Genomic DNA, 15,809 nt, shown 5'->3' with positions numbered 1-15,809 from the left:
TCATTTACGCTTAATTTGATATTAACGCATGCATTAAAATACTACGTACTACGCAATCCCATACAATTATATATAAATATTATATATATATATATATATATATATATATATATATATATATATATATATATATATCACGCATACATACAATACATACATTTAATGCTTATAACATATATACAACTATGTATATAAACTATACGCAACTGCTTTTTATATTATATATGGTATATATGGTTAAGTATTTATGCGTATAATATATATATATTACATATATACATAAATAAATATATATATATATATATAACACAACCGTGGCAAACACAAACAACGAAAGCCTCAATGGCGAATTAATCAATACCCCAACTTGAAGCTGCTTGCATGCTTTGTGTATGGCTCGTGTGTGAGTTTGTGGCGATGTGTGTGTGTGTGTGTTTGTATGTGTGTTTGTATGTGTGTGTGTTTGTATGTGTGTTTGTATGTGTGTGTGTGTTGATTATTGCGGTGATCTGTTTGTATGCTTGTCCGTGTTTGTGAGTCTATATGTTCATTCATATGTGCTTTGCTATTTGGCATTCATAATTTTTTATTAGTTTCATTATTTTCAAGGTTTCAGGCATTACACTTAAGTTCTTCTATCTCAACTCAACTTTTGAAACAACTTGAACAAGAATTATCTGTTTTAAAGAAACAAAAATCTTTTTAAAACAATGAACAACATTTTCATTTTGTATATCTAAAATAGGTAAATTTCAAATTCAAGTAATTTTGTTCAAACAAACACACTTTAACTTTATAGCTCCAGAATGTAAACCAAAGAGTCCATCACAAAAATGAATAAACCTACAACGGTTTATTTCTAAATTTCAACTCAAAAATGCCGGACGAGCAAGATTTCACTACAAAAACGAAACCTTAAGATCGTAAAACGTTTAGGCGATGGTGCTGTCGTTTAATATTTTATCATCGTTTTTAAGAATTGTCTATGTTTTCGAAAATTAGTTTATATGAATAAAATATAATAAAATTTATGTTAATTCCAGTTTCGTGTCTAATTTCCTGTATGTTTAGAACGTTGAAAGGTGTTAAGTTAAACAGTTATCTTGTATCAATTGCAGAATATATAACATTATCAATACCATAGTTACATGCTCACATACACAAAAAAATGTACAAAAATTTTAAACTTCTTCATCAAACTAATAATTATGGTAACAATTGAATTAATTATTTCTACGCGGGGTTGTAAAGTTAAACCCTTTACATTTTTAAATACATCATCACTCCATAGCTATCACGTTGTCATTTTTGTTTTTATAAAAACAAAAACGAAACCTGAAACGAAACCTGAAACGAAACCTGAAACGAAACCTGAAACGAAACCTAAAGATCGTAAAACGTTGAGGTGACGGTGCTGTCGTCCAATCTTTCATCTTCGCTTTTCAATAATTATCTGTGTTTTCTACAATTAATTTATATAAATAAAATGTTATAAAATTTATGTTAATGAAAATTAACGTCCGTTGTTTATGATTATTCATGTTTATGATGATCAATTATCAAATCAAAAATGACAAGCACGTGTTGAATATATTTAGTCCGTAGAAGCACGTGTTCTCACGTGATAGCTATAAAGAGAGGAGGTATTTAAGAATGTAAAGGGTTTAACTTTACAATCTCCCGTAGAAATAATTCATTCAATTGTTACCATAATTATTAGTTTGGTGAAAAAGTTTACAACTTCTTTACATTTTTTTTGTGTATGTGTGCATGTAACTATAGTATTGAAAATGTTATATAATCTGCAATTGATACAAGATAACTGTTTAACTTAACACCTTTCAACGTTCTAAACATACAGGAATTGGAATTAAATAGAAATAATAAAGAAACCATGTTATGAAACGAACTTAAAAATAAAAACAGAAAACTTCAGGTAGAATATTTTGCACAACAAAACGACATTAAAAAATAATCTAATGACCATTTCTGGAAAAGAAGCGGCTGCTAAAAATAAATAAAAATAAATTTTAAACATTTATTAAGACGCGTGGACTTTAGGCAAAATAGTTATGTTATAGACATCGGGTGTTGTAAGGTTTGATTTTAGGTACAGAAATAGAATGTTATAAGAACTGATCATAATATAAGTTCTAATAAAACAAGATATAATAAAACAATGTCAAGAGATATTTCAATAACAAAATACCAATAAGAGAGAGAGAGAGAGAGAGATAAAGAGATGTAATAAGAGAGAGAGAGAAAGAGATTATTTTACATGTGTCGTGTAGCTTCAATCTTCAACATGCTTACGTAATCACGGCTCTTATTTATTCTTATCTCAAGATATGACTCCAATTTTATAATATTTAAAATTAATATCACAAATCAACGAAGTTTTATATATACATTATATATTCATATAAATTATCATTATTGAAGAATTTATATGGCGCCTATTAAAATAAGATTTCAATTTAAAGCGCTATCAATTTAGATTATGAACGTAAACTAATACCAACGCCATCTTCATTATGTGTGGTCATTTAATGGAATGGATATCACTTGACATTGTTGTTGTTAAATGACCACACTCTGATCTTCATCTGGTAAGGCCACAAAGTTTCAAAGTCGGGTTATTTGGTATCGACTCAGAGTCTAAATGAAGTGGACGGTTGACTATGGCCCGAATTGGACACATTGTTTTTTTTAATAGAATTCTAAGTAAGCGTCACATCTACAAATTTCTCTTTCTATATGATTATCATTTAATGTGTCCATTTATACAAATATTTTCAGGATTTTGAGTCATAATCAGGAAATAAATTTTGTTTTTAATGTTATCACTTTCATAAACATGAAAACGCCTATGAATAAGAATATAAACAACCCACCGGACTCTAACGAGAATAATATAAAAGAAAATTAAAGGGACAACGCGCGTTAAAGGCAGTTTCATTGAACGCCAACATTATTTTTAACTTGAAATTTCGTTGGTGTTAAAAAGTTGCGAATTTTTTTATTCCTTGTTTGTCCGATGTTCTTTGACACTCTTATTCTTGTGTTTTGAATGTATGAAGCTTTCCAAGTGTGATAGACGAACTTGAAAAAATAAACATCGACTCGTTGTTTCTAGTTCAGCTTCTTAAAGTTTATTCATTAGTTCAATGTTTGGAAAGGTATGAAACTGAAAGAATTATTATCGCAGTTAAATTTGTTTTTCCATATTGCAACTTCAAGTGTGAAAGCCTATGATAATGGTTTAATCTTTAAAATTTTTTGTGTGATTTCGATGATTTTATCATTTTCAAATTTATGTAATACGCACACGCGCGCGCATACACACACACGCGCGCATACTGTTTAAATTGACATCAAAAATAATAGAATAAAAAACTATTTCAATCAATCAATTTCTTTAATTCCAAAATAAATTTCGTACAATCAACTTCAAATTTAGAGAGTCCGGGCATCAAGCCTGATCTGGAAGAATCATTTAGAAGTCCTGGTCATATAACATGTGTTTGTGCAACCGCTAAAAGTTTTATACAAAATAAATAAATTTGCGCATCGAACCTAATATCAAATTAAAAAATATATCTGTGAAATATATATGCAAATAAATATATATATGCACTTATCAAAATGGTTGCATAAATAACTCACCACACAATAGTCATTGAAGAAAACGACAATAATTAACCAAAGATTATTTTATGATCATAGTTTACGATGTAGTATCTTTTACGATATAGTATCATTTTATCTTTCTCTGTGTATATAAACCCAACCCACGTGTTCCTAGTACGAAAGCATTTTTTGACTCCTTTATCCGAAAGAGTTTTGGTAAAAATCAATCCCGAAAATTTAAAATGGCTTACCACGATACAGTTGCTCCGAAGAGAGATGTTCAGAGAATGCAGTTTGGAATTCTGAGTCCGCATGAAATTGTTTGAAATATTATAATTTTCGATTTTTAATTCGTTGTTCTTTCGTTGTCATTTCACATTAATCGCTAAAATATTATTATGTTTTAATGTTGAAAGCTTTTTACTTGTTTTAAACATTTGTTTTATTTTGTTGCAAATTTATATCAATCATTAAGTTGAATCAAATTACATTTCGCATATATATTTCATATGTTTCTAATTTTTTCAAAATATCTATTTAAAATATTTGAAGTAATACTCGTTTTAACTAATTTCAGCTTCAAATGTCCGTTACGGATGATGGCGGGATAAAATATCCCGAAACTGTAGAAGGGGGGCATCCCAAGATAGGCGGATTGATGGATCCGCGTCAAGGCGTAGTTGACAGAACAAGCAGATGCTTGACGTGTGGGGGGAACATGGCGGAATGTCCGGGTCATTTCGGACATATTGTTCTCTCGAGACCAGTTTTCCATGCAGTATTCTTGCCGAAGATCATTAAAGTTATGAGATGTGTTTGCTTCAACTGTTCCAGATTGCTCGTTGATCCGGTAAGTATTTGTGTCAAAAAGATTTTATATTGTATGAATATTTTATTAATTGAAATTCCAAAATTAATTATTATATTGATCGTTTTTTAAATTTGTTCTTCCAGGAATCCCCAAAAATGAAGGAAATATTAGGCAAAACTAAAACGGACTTTCGTCGCAGACAGAACCTGGTGTACGATCTCTGCAAGGTGAAGACCATTTGTGAATCAGCTGGTGGAGATAGAGCCAGGAAGGAAGGAGAAGAAGAAACAGACGCTGTTATTGTTAGCATTGCCATAATTATTTTCACACTTCTATTTTGTATAATAATACATGCACCAAGGGGGTATGTATTATTGCATATGTGTATCAAAGGTGGACTCCTATTGCTTAGTAGAACATGGACGCAATATGCTAATGATTCTCTAACAGCACATATGCTAATTATTCCCTGGCAGAAATCTGCTAGCAGCACATATGCTAATGACCCTTAGCGCAATATGCTAATTAACATACAACGTGGTGATATTATAATTTTAATTATCGGGCGGCGTGATGGCTCAATGGTTAAAGGCGCTTGGCCTTGCTATTACAATGACTGGGTTCGAATACAAAGATATCCCAGCCTATCATCATACGCAATGTGTATGATGCGTGGTTTGCACGCGTATTCATGTACGCTATGTGTGTTTGTCGTTGAAACCTCTGAAGCAAACGCAAGAGAGAGAGAGAGAGTAACCTTTAACCTTTATAAATGATTTTAAAAATATGATTGGTTGCTATTTGTATTCTTTCTATTTCTTTACTTGTCTTTCTCTCACGTTGCCGTGTTATCTAGCCAGCTGAAATTTTCTGGCTAGGTATAATAATAAAAACAATAATAATAACAACAAATGACATTAAAAATAATAATATTATTATTAAAGAAGGCGAAGAAAAAATATTTATTTAAATTTGAATAAAATTTAAATACATATACATGTATGAGCAAATGGTATACATATACGAACTGCTAACATAATCAACATAGTCATAAAAGCTAACAATGATCGGTAAGTAATATAGTTATTAATAAAATTTTATTAAAAATAAAATAAATAAACAAGGATAATTAAATTTAATTTGCGTAACCATGTGCAACAAGCAATATTTTCTAATAATAAAATGACTGCCAGTTATATGCAAACTTCTGTTTACTTTCAAACATAAAATTATAATTTTATTGAGGAAAACAATTACATTAACTGATTTTTAGTGTTTTCACGTATTTTTCATTTAGTACTGATAAATACGTAATTGGATATAATTAAACCGCATGTCGACAAATTTTCAGACAGTCCGTTTTTTATGCTTTTTGATTTGCATCTGCTTGCTAATAATGCTGATGTCGGTAGATTTGTGTGGTTGTTATCGTTATGTTGATTTAGTTGACTTAATTTTAACTTTACCTTTGTAGTTTCTGTTGTTCTGTTCTGTTGTAATATGTTGTTGATCTTTTTATTTCTAGAACAAATAAAACTATTTTGAACGATAATTCATAAATAAATATATTAATCAGTCGTAACACTCAATAATAACAATCGCATAATTATAGACAGGTTGTGGATTTCATCAACCGAAAATAAAAAGGACGGGTTTGGAACTGACTGCAGAGTGGAAGGTCTTAAATGACCAGCAGCAAGAAAAAATGGTTTCTATTCAATTTTTTTATATTATTGATACACTCTACAAAAAACCATTTTTAAATGATTTTTTCCAACTAAACAGATTGTGCTGACAGCCGAACGCGTTCATGAGATTTTCAGCGCGATCACTGACGAGACGTGCACGTATTTAGGAATGGACGCCAGGTACGTACGACCTGATTGGATGATTGCGACCATCTTGCCAGTGCCTCCACTGCCTGTTAGACCGTCTGTCCTCATGTTCGGATCAGCTAGGAGTCAGGTTAGCTATTTGCAGAAAATTGTAGGATCCATAATTTTTAAATTATAACAATTTAAAAATAAAAAAAGTACCAACTACTCTGTAAAATATTGCTTTTTATAATTTTAATTAAAATAAACGACCAATGGATGCGCGAGATATGGCGGTTCTACAGACTGAGCTAACTCGATGAATGATAATAATAATGATATTATTATTTATTCAAATATATGTACTGGTTATAAGCTATTTGTCTTTTAATAAACTAGTGCTCAATAAGGAAGAATTTTAAAATTCAATGTACTAATAAATCTGTAAGCAATTACTTTTTATAATACGTTTTTAATTGAATGTATAACAAATATAGGATGACATAACACACAAACTGGGCGACATTATAAAGATCAACAACCAATTGAAGCGCAACGAAGAGCAAGGAGCTGCGGCTCACATTTTAGCTGAAAACATTAAAATGCTTCAGTATCATGTGGCTACCATGATTGACAACGAAATGCCCGGACTACCTAGGGTTTGTTTAAATTGTTCTCAAGTGTACAATTTATTTAAATATTTATTATTTTCATTACTGCGAGCGTTAAATTGATTATAATTTCAATATGCCATCACATATTGCACTTAAAACGATTATTTTCAACTGCGAAACAGGCCACTCAGAAAAATGGTCGTCCGTTGAAATCAATCAAACAGCGTTTGAAGGGCAAGGAAGGTCGTGTCCGTGGCAACCTCATGGGAAAGAGAGTTGATTTTTCGGCGAGGACAGTTATTACACCAGACCCCATGTTGAAGATTGATCAAGTACGTCATTGTTATTTACTGCTACGAACAAAAAATATCCACTTATTTTGAATGCAATGTACGTAATTTTATAAATTTAATCCAAAAATTAATTGTTTTCAACAGGTTGGCGTTCCCAGATCAATTGCCGCAAACCTCACCTATCCAGAGCTGGTCACCCCCTTCAACATTGATAGGTTGACTCACCTGGTGCACAGAGGGCCCAACCAGTACCCTGGAGCTAAGTACATAATTAAGGAGAATAATGTTCGCGTTGATCTAAGATATCATCCTAAACCATCTGATCTACATCTTCAAATTGGGGACACGGTTGAGCGTCAAATGCAAGACGACGATTACGTGATCTTCAATCGTCAGCCCACATTGCACAAGATGTCCATGATGTGTCACAAGGTCAAAGTATTGCCTTATTCCACATTTAGACTAAACCTCAGGTTTGTAATAGTAAACTTCATTTGTTTATACAATAACAATATAAAGTTTTTTTTTAAATATTTTTTTCATTCTGTAATTTTTTCTTCACCTTACAAAACAGTGTCACAACCCCATACAATGCCGATTTTGATGGCGACGAAATGAACCTCCACCTTGCTCAGTCTCTGGAAACAAGGGCAGAGATCAGTCAGCTGGCATCAGTTACAAGGATGATCATAACTCCACAAGCCAACAGACCTGTTATGGGTATTGTACAAGATTCCCTGACCGCTGTTAATAAAATGACTAGAAGAGATTCATTTATTAGCAAGGTTTGTTTAATATTTGGCTGTATGGTTTGGGGATTTATTTTTGATTTAGTGATTGAACTGGGTGATTTATTAATACATACATATTGTTCATCTAACAAAATCAATTTAAAACAATAACAGGAAGACATGATGAACCTTCTCATGTACATACCACACTGGAACGGAAAAATGCCTCAACCGGCGATTGTGAGACCCGAACCCCTCTGGACCGGCAAGCAACTTTTCTCCCTCATAATTCCCGGCCAGATAAACTGCATACGTACTCACAGCACGCATCCCGACAATGAAGACAGGGGACCGTACAAATGGATCTCACCCGGGGATACGAAAGTATTGGTTGAGAATGGACAACTACTTAGTGGAATTCTGTGCAAGAAATCACTTGGACCTAGTTCTGGATCACTTCAGCATATTATTTACCACGAATTGGTAAGTTAACAAAAAATGTTTCATGCAGCTGTGATTGTTTTGTTTGAAACTATGTTATGAATGTCATATTTCCGTTGAAATGGTTACTTGACTTATTTTACTAAAAAAAATTTGATATAGGGTCACGAAGCAACAGCAGATTTTTACTCGCACGTTCAAATGGTCACCAATCAATGGCTTCTTGTTGAGGGACACAGCATTGGTATAGCAGACACAATTGCAGACTCTAAAACATATGCGGATATCCAATCAGCTATTATGGCAGCCAAAGTAAGTGAATTACTTCTTATTCACTAATTATTAGATAAAAATAACTTTATTTCCATATTTGTCAATAAGCCCGCTTCAAAACCTCGCCACGCACACTCAAATATATAAACAAGCAATATAACTTTTTTTAAAATAACTTACAAATAGGCTGATGTAGCTGCTGTCACTGAAAAAACATACATTGGTGAACTGGAACCAACTCCAGGTAACAGTCTCAAACAAACCTTTGAAAATCAGGTTAGTACAATTTAAATTAAATTGTATACGTTGCGTCTAATTCTCATTAATATCTATGATTTTAAAAATTTGCTAATATATACAACATCATTTTTACAATTTTAGGTCAATCGTATCTTAAATGACGCAAGAGACAAAACAGGCAGTTTGGCTCAGAAATCTTTATCAGAGCTTAACAATTTTAAATCAATGGTAGTTGCTGGATCAAAGGGAAACAAGATCAATATTTCACAAGTAAGTTGAATAACCAATCAATTAATTATTTTTTGATATTTTTAAATATCTGATTGTCCGGTTATTACTATTCTCTTTCCACGTCTTTTAGGTCATAGCCTGTGTAGGGCAACAAAATGTAGAGGGCAAACGTATCCCTTTCGGTTTCCGTGATCGGACTCTTCCTCACTTTATCAAAAACGATTATGGACCTGAAAGTCGAGGTTTCGTTGAAAATTCTTACCTGGCCGGACTCACGCCTACTGAATTTTACTTCCACGCGATGGGCGGTAGAGAAGGATTGATCGATACCGCTGTCAAAACTGCTGAAACTGGTAAGTGTGTTTGGTTTTCAGTTGAGAAAACATTTTAATTCTTTCACGTTGTTCAATTGGCTTTCGTTATTGCTAGCGTTCCTAACGTTCTCTAAATTATTTCAGGTTACATTCAGCGCCGTCTCATCAAGGCCATGGAGAGCGTGATGGTCAAATACGACGGTACAGTTAGAAACCAAGTTGAGCAGCTCATCCAGTTGCGCTACGGAGAGGATGGTTTAGCGGGCGAGTGGGTGGAGTTCCAGAATCTGCCATCTCTCAAACCGTCTGACAAGGCATTTGAGAGGGAATTTAAATTTGACCCAAATAACGAAAAGTGAGCAAACTGTATTATTTCATACACTGTATCATACTGTAAAGTATTATTTCATTACACCCTCAGTATATTTTGTCATTTTCTTAAAACTCAAATATATCTACATTGGTACGATTGAAACATATATATTTGAAATAATAACATAATATCAATACTTCACCACAGGAAACTGAAGCGCTGTTTATATGAAGATGTCTTGAGAGATATGCATCGTGATGCAAACTTTTCATTCGAGATCGAACGGGAGTACGAACAACTGCTCGATGACCGCATGGCAGTCAGGCAGATATTTCCAAACGGAGACAGTAAAGTTAGTAGGAATTTTTTGTTTAAAATTTCGGTAACACTTTTAATAATACATTTAATTCAGTAACTCAAAAACCAATTATTTAAGATACTAATGCAGAAATAATTATTGTTGTGATTATTTGACAGGTTGTCCTTCCGTGTAATCTTCAACGAATGATTTGGAACGCGCAAAAACTTTTTAAAGTAAGCCCTAGGAGGCAGTCAGATCTTAATCCTTTGAAAGTTATAAGAGGTTAGTCGAAAGTAACAAATAAAAGGAGATGGGAAAACTGTATTTTGTAAATTAATAATTTTCAATTATTCGTATTTAATCTAATTATCCAAACTTGTAATCATCGCGACCACAGATGTGCGCGAACTCAGCAAGAAATTCATGATCGTGAAGGGAGAGGATAGGCTGAGTAAGGCCGCCAATACTAATGCTACTCTGCTCATGAATATATTAATGAGATCTACGCTATGCTCTAAGAAGGTTAGTTTGTCGATCAAATACGTTTTATTTAATGTTATTTATATTTATGCTGTCATTTGTTCACACGATAACAAAAATATTAACCAAAACTATCGAAACTAACTTCAAACAGGTCATTGAAGAATTTCATCTCTCCTCTGAAGCGTTTGATTGGCTCATCGGTGAAATCGAGACGAAGTTTACCCAAGCTCAAGTTGAACCGGGCGAGATGGTGGGTGCACTTGCCGCCCAGTCCCTCGGCGAACCTGCCACTCAGATGACTCTCAACACTTTCCACTACGCGGGAGTGTCCTCGAAAAATGTAACTCTGGGTGTTCCTAGATTGAAAGAAATTATAAACGTTTCCAAGAAGCCCAAAACTCCTTCGTTGACTGTTTTCCTGACTGAACAAGTTGCTAAGGATGCTGAGAAAGCAAAAGTAAGAAGCGCTATTTTATTTATGACCAAACTTTTTTTTGTTAATTTTTCGTTTAATTTGTTATAAATTACTGGTATTACAAACTTGATTATTCTCAACAGGATGTTCTCTGTCAGTTGGAGCATTCGACTTTGAGCAAAGTCGCATCCGGCTCTGCAATTTTCTATGAACCCGACATTAAGCATTCAACTATGCAGGAAGATCAGGAATGGGTTTGTACTTTTAATTTTGTTTAAACTAGTTATTTTTCCGTAAATTTATTTATTCAAATTGTCAAAGTATAATATATCAACACTTTTTGGTAGGTGGACATCTATTACGATCTGCCTGATGTCGACATAAGCCGCCTATCGCCATGGCTGCTGAGAATTGAGTTGGATAGGAAGAAAATGACGGATAGAAAACTAACAATGGAGCAGGTGGCGGAGAAAATCACAGCAGGTGGATTGGTTCATATATTTGTTGCACGGCTGCTTAGGCTTATTTGTTTTCATAATGTTGTAGATAACATGAAATAAATGAAAATATTTAAAAAATCGTGAAAAGATCAAACGAATGAAAAATTTCAAATTTTCAAAAATAAAAACAATTCATTCTCAACAAGGTTTCGGCGAGGAATTGAATGTCATCTTTAATGACGACAACGCAGAAAAAATGGTTCTTAGGATCAGATTGTTAAATAAGGCAAATGGCAAAGATATTGTAAGTTTTGTTTTGTTTTGCTTCTTTTCAGCTCTTTTATTAATTTTTGTGTATAATTTCGCTATTTTCGATAATACGATTACCTATTTTTTATTTTTTTTAAATAAATTTTACCAGGTGGAAGAGATAGCTGAAGATCAGCCTGACAAAATGACAGACGACAATTTTCTCAAACTCATTGAGACCAACATGTTGAATGACCTGACATTACAAGGATTCAACAACATTTCAAAAGTTTGTTTGATGTTATTAGGAATGCTTGTGTGGGCTGAGATTGTAAAACAAATAAGTTGTATTGTCTTCTTTGATTAACTAATAATTATTATTAGCTAATTATTTTTTGATTAAACTTCTTGTTTGCAATTTTCTCCAGGTGTACATGGTGCAGCCAACGACAGACGACAAGAAACGCATCATCATTGACGAAAAAGGTTACTATCATAACACACACCAGTATTATTTTAAATTTTTTTAATTAATAGCTGTTCTTCAAGTTTAAAAATAGTTACTATCACAACAACCACACACAAATCACCATAACATGTTACAATATTTTAAATTAAAAACTGTACAACAAGTTTTTATCATAGTTTCAATCATCAATGAGATAGATCATTATATTGACGTTCATGATGTTTGTAATCAATTCATAACTCTACTTCACCTAGGCGAATTTCGAGCTTTGAGGGACTGGATACTGGAAACTGATGGCACCGACTTGAGCACTGTATTAGCGGTTGAGAATGTAGACAAAGTTCGAACAGTATCCAATGACATTGTAGAAATTTTTAAGGTAAGTGTGTACTGTATGTCATCGCAACTAATTAGTTGTTTATGGCTGATTAGTTTGTTTTTGGTTAACGTTTTTTTTTACCGAATGTTTATTCATAATATCTTTTAATGAAACTTCAGGTCCTGGGAATCGAGGCAGTACGTAAAGCGATTGAACGCGAGATGAACAACGTCATCTCTTTTGACGGCTCTTACGTCAACTACAGACACCTCGCTCTGCTCTGCGACGTCATGACGGCCAAAGGTAACCAATCACGCATTTTACTCTTTATTTTTTATCTGCTCTTTATTTAATTTTCAAATAAGTTTTGGTCAATTGTTCAATTTTTGTTTTGTCATATGACTTCAATTTATTTGAATACGAATAACCAACTAACACGATCTTTGAACTTTCTCACAGGTCACCTGATGGCCATAACTCGTCACGGGATCAACAGGCAGGAGACTGGTGCACTGGCTCGTTGTTCTTTCGAAGAAACGGTAAGTGGATTGATTGGTTGAATGGTAGACTGGCCAGTTGTTTGACTGATTCATCGTCTATATAATTATTATAATCATTTAATTGTTAAATTCTCAGGTTGACATCTTAGTCGAAGCAGCAGCCCACTCAGAGATGGATCCGATGAAAGGAGTATCAGAAGCCCTAATGCTCGGACAACTGGCTAAAATCGGTTAGTGCTGGACTTGTGAATAATTTATGCTAATGAACATTTGCTTAGATTATAATAGTAATAAATTATAAAGAAAGTTATAAGGATTCAGTTAGAGATAGTAGAGTGCGTTAGTAAGGTGAAGATTCATCTGTTACTTTTTCCAGCATGATAATTGTTATAATATATAATATTTTGTCTTATAGGAACTGGATGTTTTGATATGATGTTAGATGCAAACAAGTGCTTCGGCGGAATTGAGATTCCTGGCGCAGTTCCATCAGAAAACATAATAAGTTCGCTCCTTATTAATTTTTATAATTATTTCTATAATTTAATAAAACATTTTTTTTACAATTTTTAATCAATGAAAAGTTACATTCACGTGAAACAACGTAATTATAAATATCATTTGTTCATTTATTTAAACTATAACAGTTTTTACAATTTTAAATTCAAACGAAATTTCAGGTAGGGGCATTTACGGTCTGGCACCAATGCCTCCAGGTGGTGCAACCCTGTTGAGCAGTAAACAAATGACCCCATGGGAAAATAGGAACGCTACCACTCCAGTCTATGGCTGTTTCTCACCAGATGGAAGCTTGTCACCGGAATATTGTGCTGGGTTCTCTCCCATACAGAACGGCGGATTCAGCCCGAGTTCACCGTCACGTATACCGACATCACCTAGTGAATACGGCAGAAGTCCTAGTTATTCACCTGGACATGACGGATTTTCAATGTCCTCACCAGCACATTCACCACCATTACCAGCTTATTCACCAACCTCTCCGGCTTACTCATTATCATCAACTTACTCATCTGCATCGCCACATTATTCACCAACGTCACCATCATACACTCCATCATCACCATCATATTCTCTGAAATCACCATCGTATACTCCAACATCACCTTCTTATTCACCAACATCACCATCTTATTCACCAACATCACCATCATACTCACCAACATCACCATCTTATTCACCAACATCACCATCTTATTCACCAACATCACCATCTTATTCACCTACGTCACCATCTTATTCACCTACGTCACCATCTTATTCACCAACATCACCATCATATTCTCCGACATCGCCAAGTTATACCCCGACATCACCATCATATGCTCCAACATCACCAAGTCACTCACCGACTTCACCATCATATTCACCATCATCACCAGGATATATGTCAATATTACAATCATCCTCACCTAGCCACAACCCATCTAGTCTTTCTTACCAGGCCTCATCATTATTATCTTGTACCTCACCACGTTCGCCATCTTCGCCATCGTATTCACCGACCTCCCCAAGATATTCACCAACTTCTCCAGCTTACTCACCAACGTCTCCATCTTATACACCATCATCACCATCCTATTCCCCATCATCACCATCCTATGTGCCGACATCACCAACCTATGTGCCAACATCACCATTTTATTCACCATCATCACCATCTTATACACCATCATCACCATCCTATACACCATCATCACTATCCTATACACCATCATCACCATCTTATATACCATCATCATCAACTTATGAGCCGACAAAAGCACCATTTCAACCTGCATCGCCTGTTTACAGCCCATCCAGTCCCGGCTATGCCTCGGCATCGCCCTACTATCCACTATCCTCACCCTTCAGTTCACCATCCTACGTATCTTCACCATCCTATTCCCCGCCATCACCTGGATATTCTCCGCCTTCTCCCTTACATCAATAATGAGATGATATTACGTGACTGCTTTGTAACAATACCCTTTTATTTCACAAAAACAATCAATATCGTAACCATAATTATTACTCTAACATCATCATCATTACTGTTTGCTTAAATTAATTTTCATGGACAATGAATTACATTCTATTTCTGATAAGATTTTGTTGTTATTATTATTATTATTCGAATACCTGGAAAAAATTTACGATTTTGAAGGACGCGACACAAGGGCGAAAAAGTTGCTTGTGTGCTTGCTTTGCTTGTCGATAAACTCCAAAATATGTTGTCGGTTATAAACGGGTTGGACACAACGCCACAATGTAAATTGCAAATATTAATAAATTATTCTTGCTAATATAACAGTAATTTTAATAATAATGATGATGTTAGAGTAATAATTATGGTTACAATGTTAAGAGTATTGATGGTTTTTGTGTAATGAATTGGTTTTGTTACAAAATGTTAAGATAAATCACATTTGATTAATTTTTTATGTCGTAATAATTGTATCATAAAATATATTTCTAGTCTCGCAATTTTATGCTGATTCTAAAACTAGCTGACTCTGTGAACATAGTATCACCTCAAAAACAAATATCAACGTTAATCACCAAGTTTATTATTATTATACCTTTATTTTTCAAAATAAATAATAAGATAATTCATTGAGTTTGCATTAAAAGTAAAACATTAATCCGATTTCCGCCTATAAAAAAATAATCAACATATTATAGAGCTGCTAACGTAAAAAATATATCAAATATAAATCACTACAATCACTAATTATCACTACAAATGTCAAATATATAAAAATATGTAGCATCTTATATTTTGATCGTCATGGCGAATGATAAACAAGTTGAATTCATTTTTTAATGTCATATCGCTTCCAGCTTCCCTGCTTGAATCTTTTCGCCAAACATCGGGAGGCATCATACGAACGGCGTGTCTCATAGACTTGCTGGAACTGTCCAGCTCAC

At 33.7% G+C, this 15,809-nt stretch overlaps 1 protein-coding gene across 1 annotated transcript; it reads left to right on the top strand.

The window, feature by feature from the left end:
- Positions 1-3,847: 3,847 nt before the first annotated feature.
- HELRODRAFT_193523 (hypothetical protein) lies at positions 3,848-14,832 on the top strand (the record flags this gene model as incomplete). Its single annotated transcript, XM_009028115.1, has 31 exons — positions 3,848-3,950; positions 4,208-4,480; positions 4,585-4,743; positions 6,054-6,149; positions 6,227-6,406; positions 6,753-6,914; positions 7,052-7,201; positions 7,307-7,635; positions 7,737-7,947; positions 8,068-8,376; positions 8,497-8,646; positions 8,794-8,883; positions 8,989-9,117; positions 9,209-9,431; positions 9,537-9,747; positions 9,913-10,057; positions 10,183-10,288; positions 10,404-10,528; positions 10,641-10,946; positions 11,048-11,158; positions 11,252-11,387; positions 11,551-11,648; positions 11,766-11,882; positions 12,022-12,079; positions 12,317-12,441; positions 12,561-12,684; positions 12,841-12,920; positions 13,018-13,111; positions 13,297-13,386; positions 13,562-13,832; positions 14,694-14,832. The coding sequence occupies exons 1-31, from the start codon at positions 3,873-3,875 to the stop codon at positions 14,830-14,832; spliced, it is 4,875 nt and encodes a 1,624-aa protein (XP_009026363.1). The 5' UTR covers positions 3,848-3,872.
- Between the last annotated feature and the right edge of the window lie 977 nt (positions 14,833-15,809).

The sequence above is a fragment of the Helobdella robusta genome, assembly GCF_000326865.2.
Source record: "Helobdella robusta unplaced genomic scaffold HELROscaffold_53, whole genome shotgun sequence".
Classification (NCBI taxonomy): Eukaryota; Metazoa; Annelida; class Clitellata; order Rhynchobdellida; family Glossiphoniidae; genus Helobdella; species Helobdella robusta.
The sequence above is the reverse complement of the archived record's forward strand: the minus strand, read 5'-3'. Positions and strand labels throughout refer to the sequence as shown.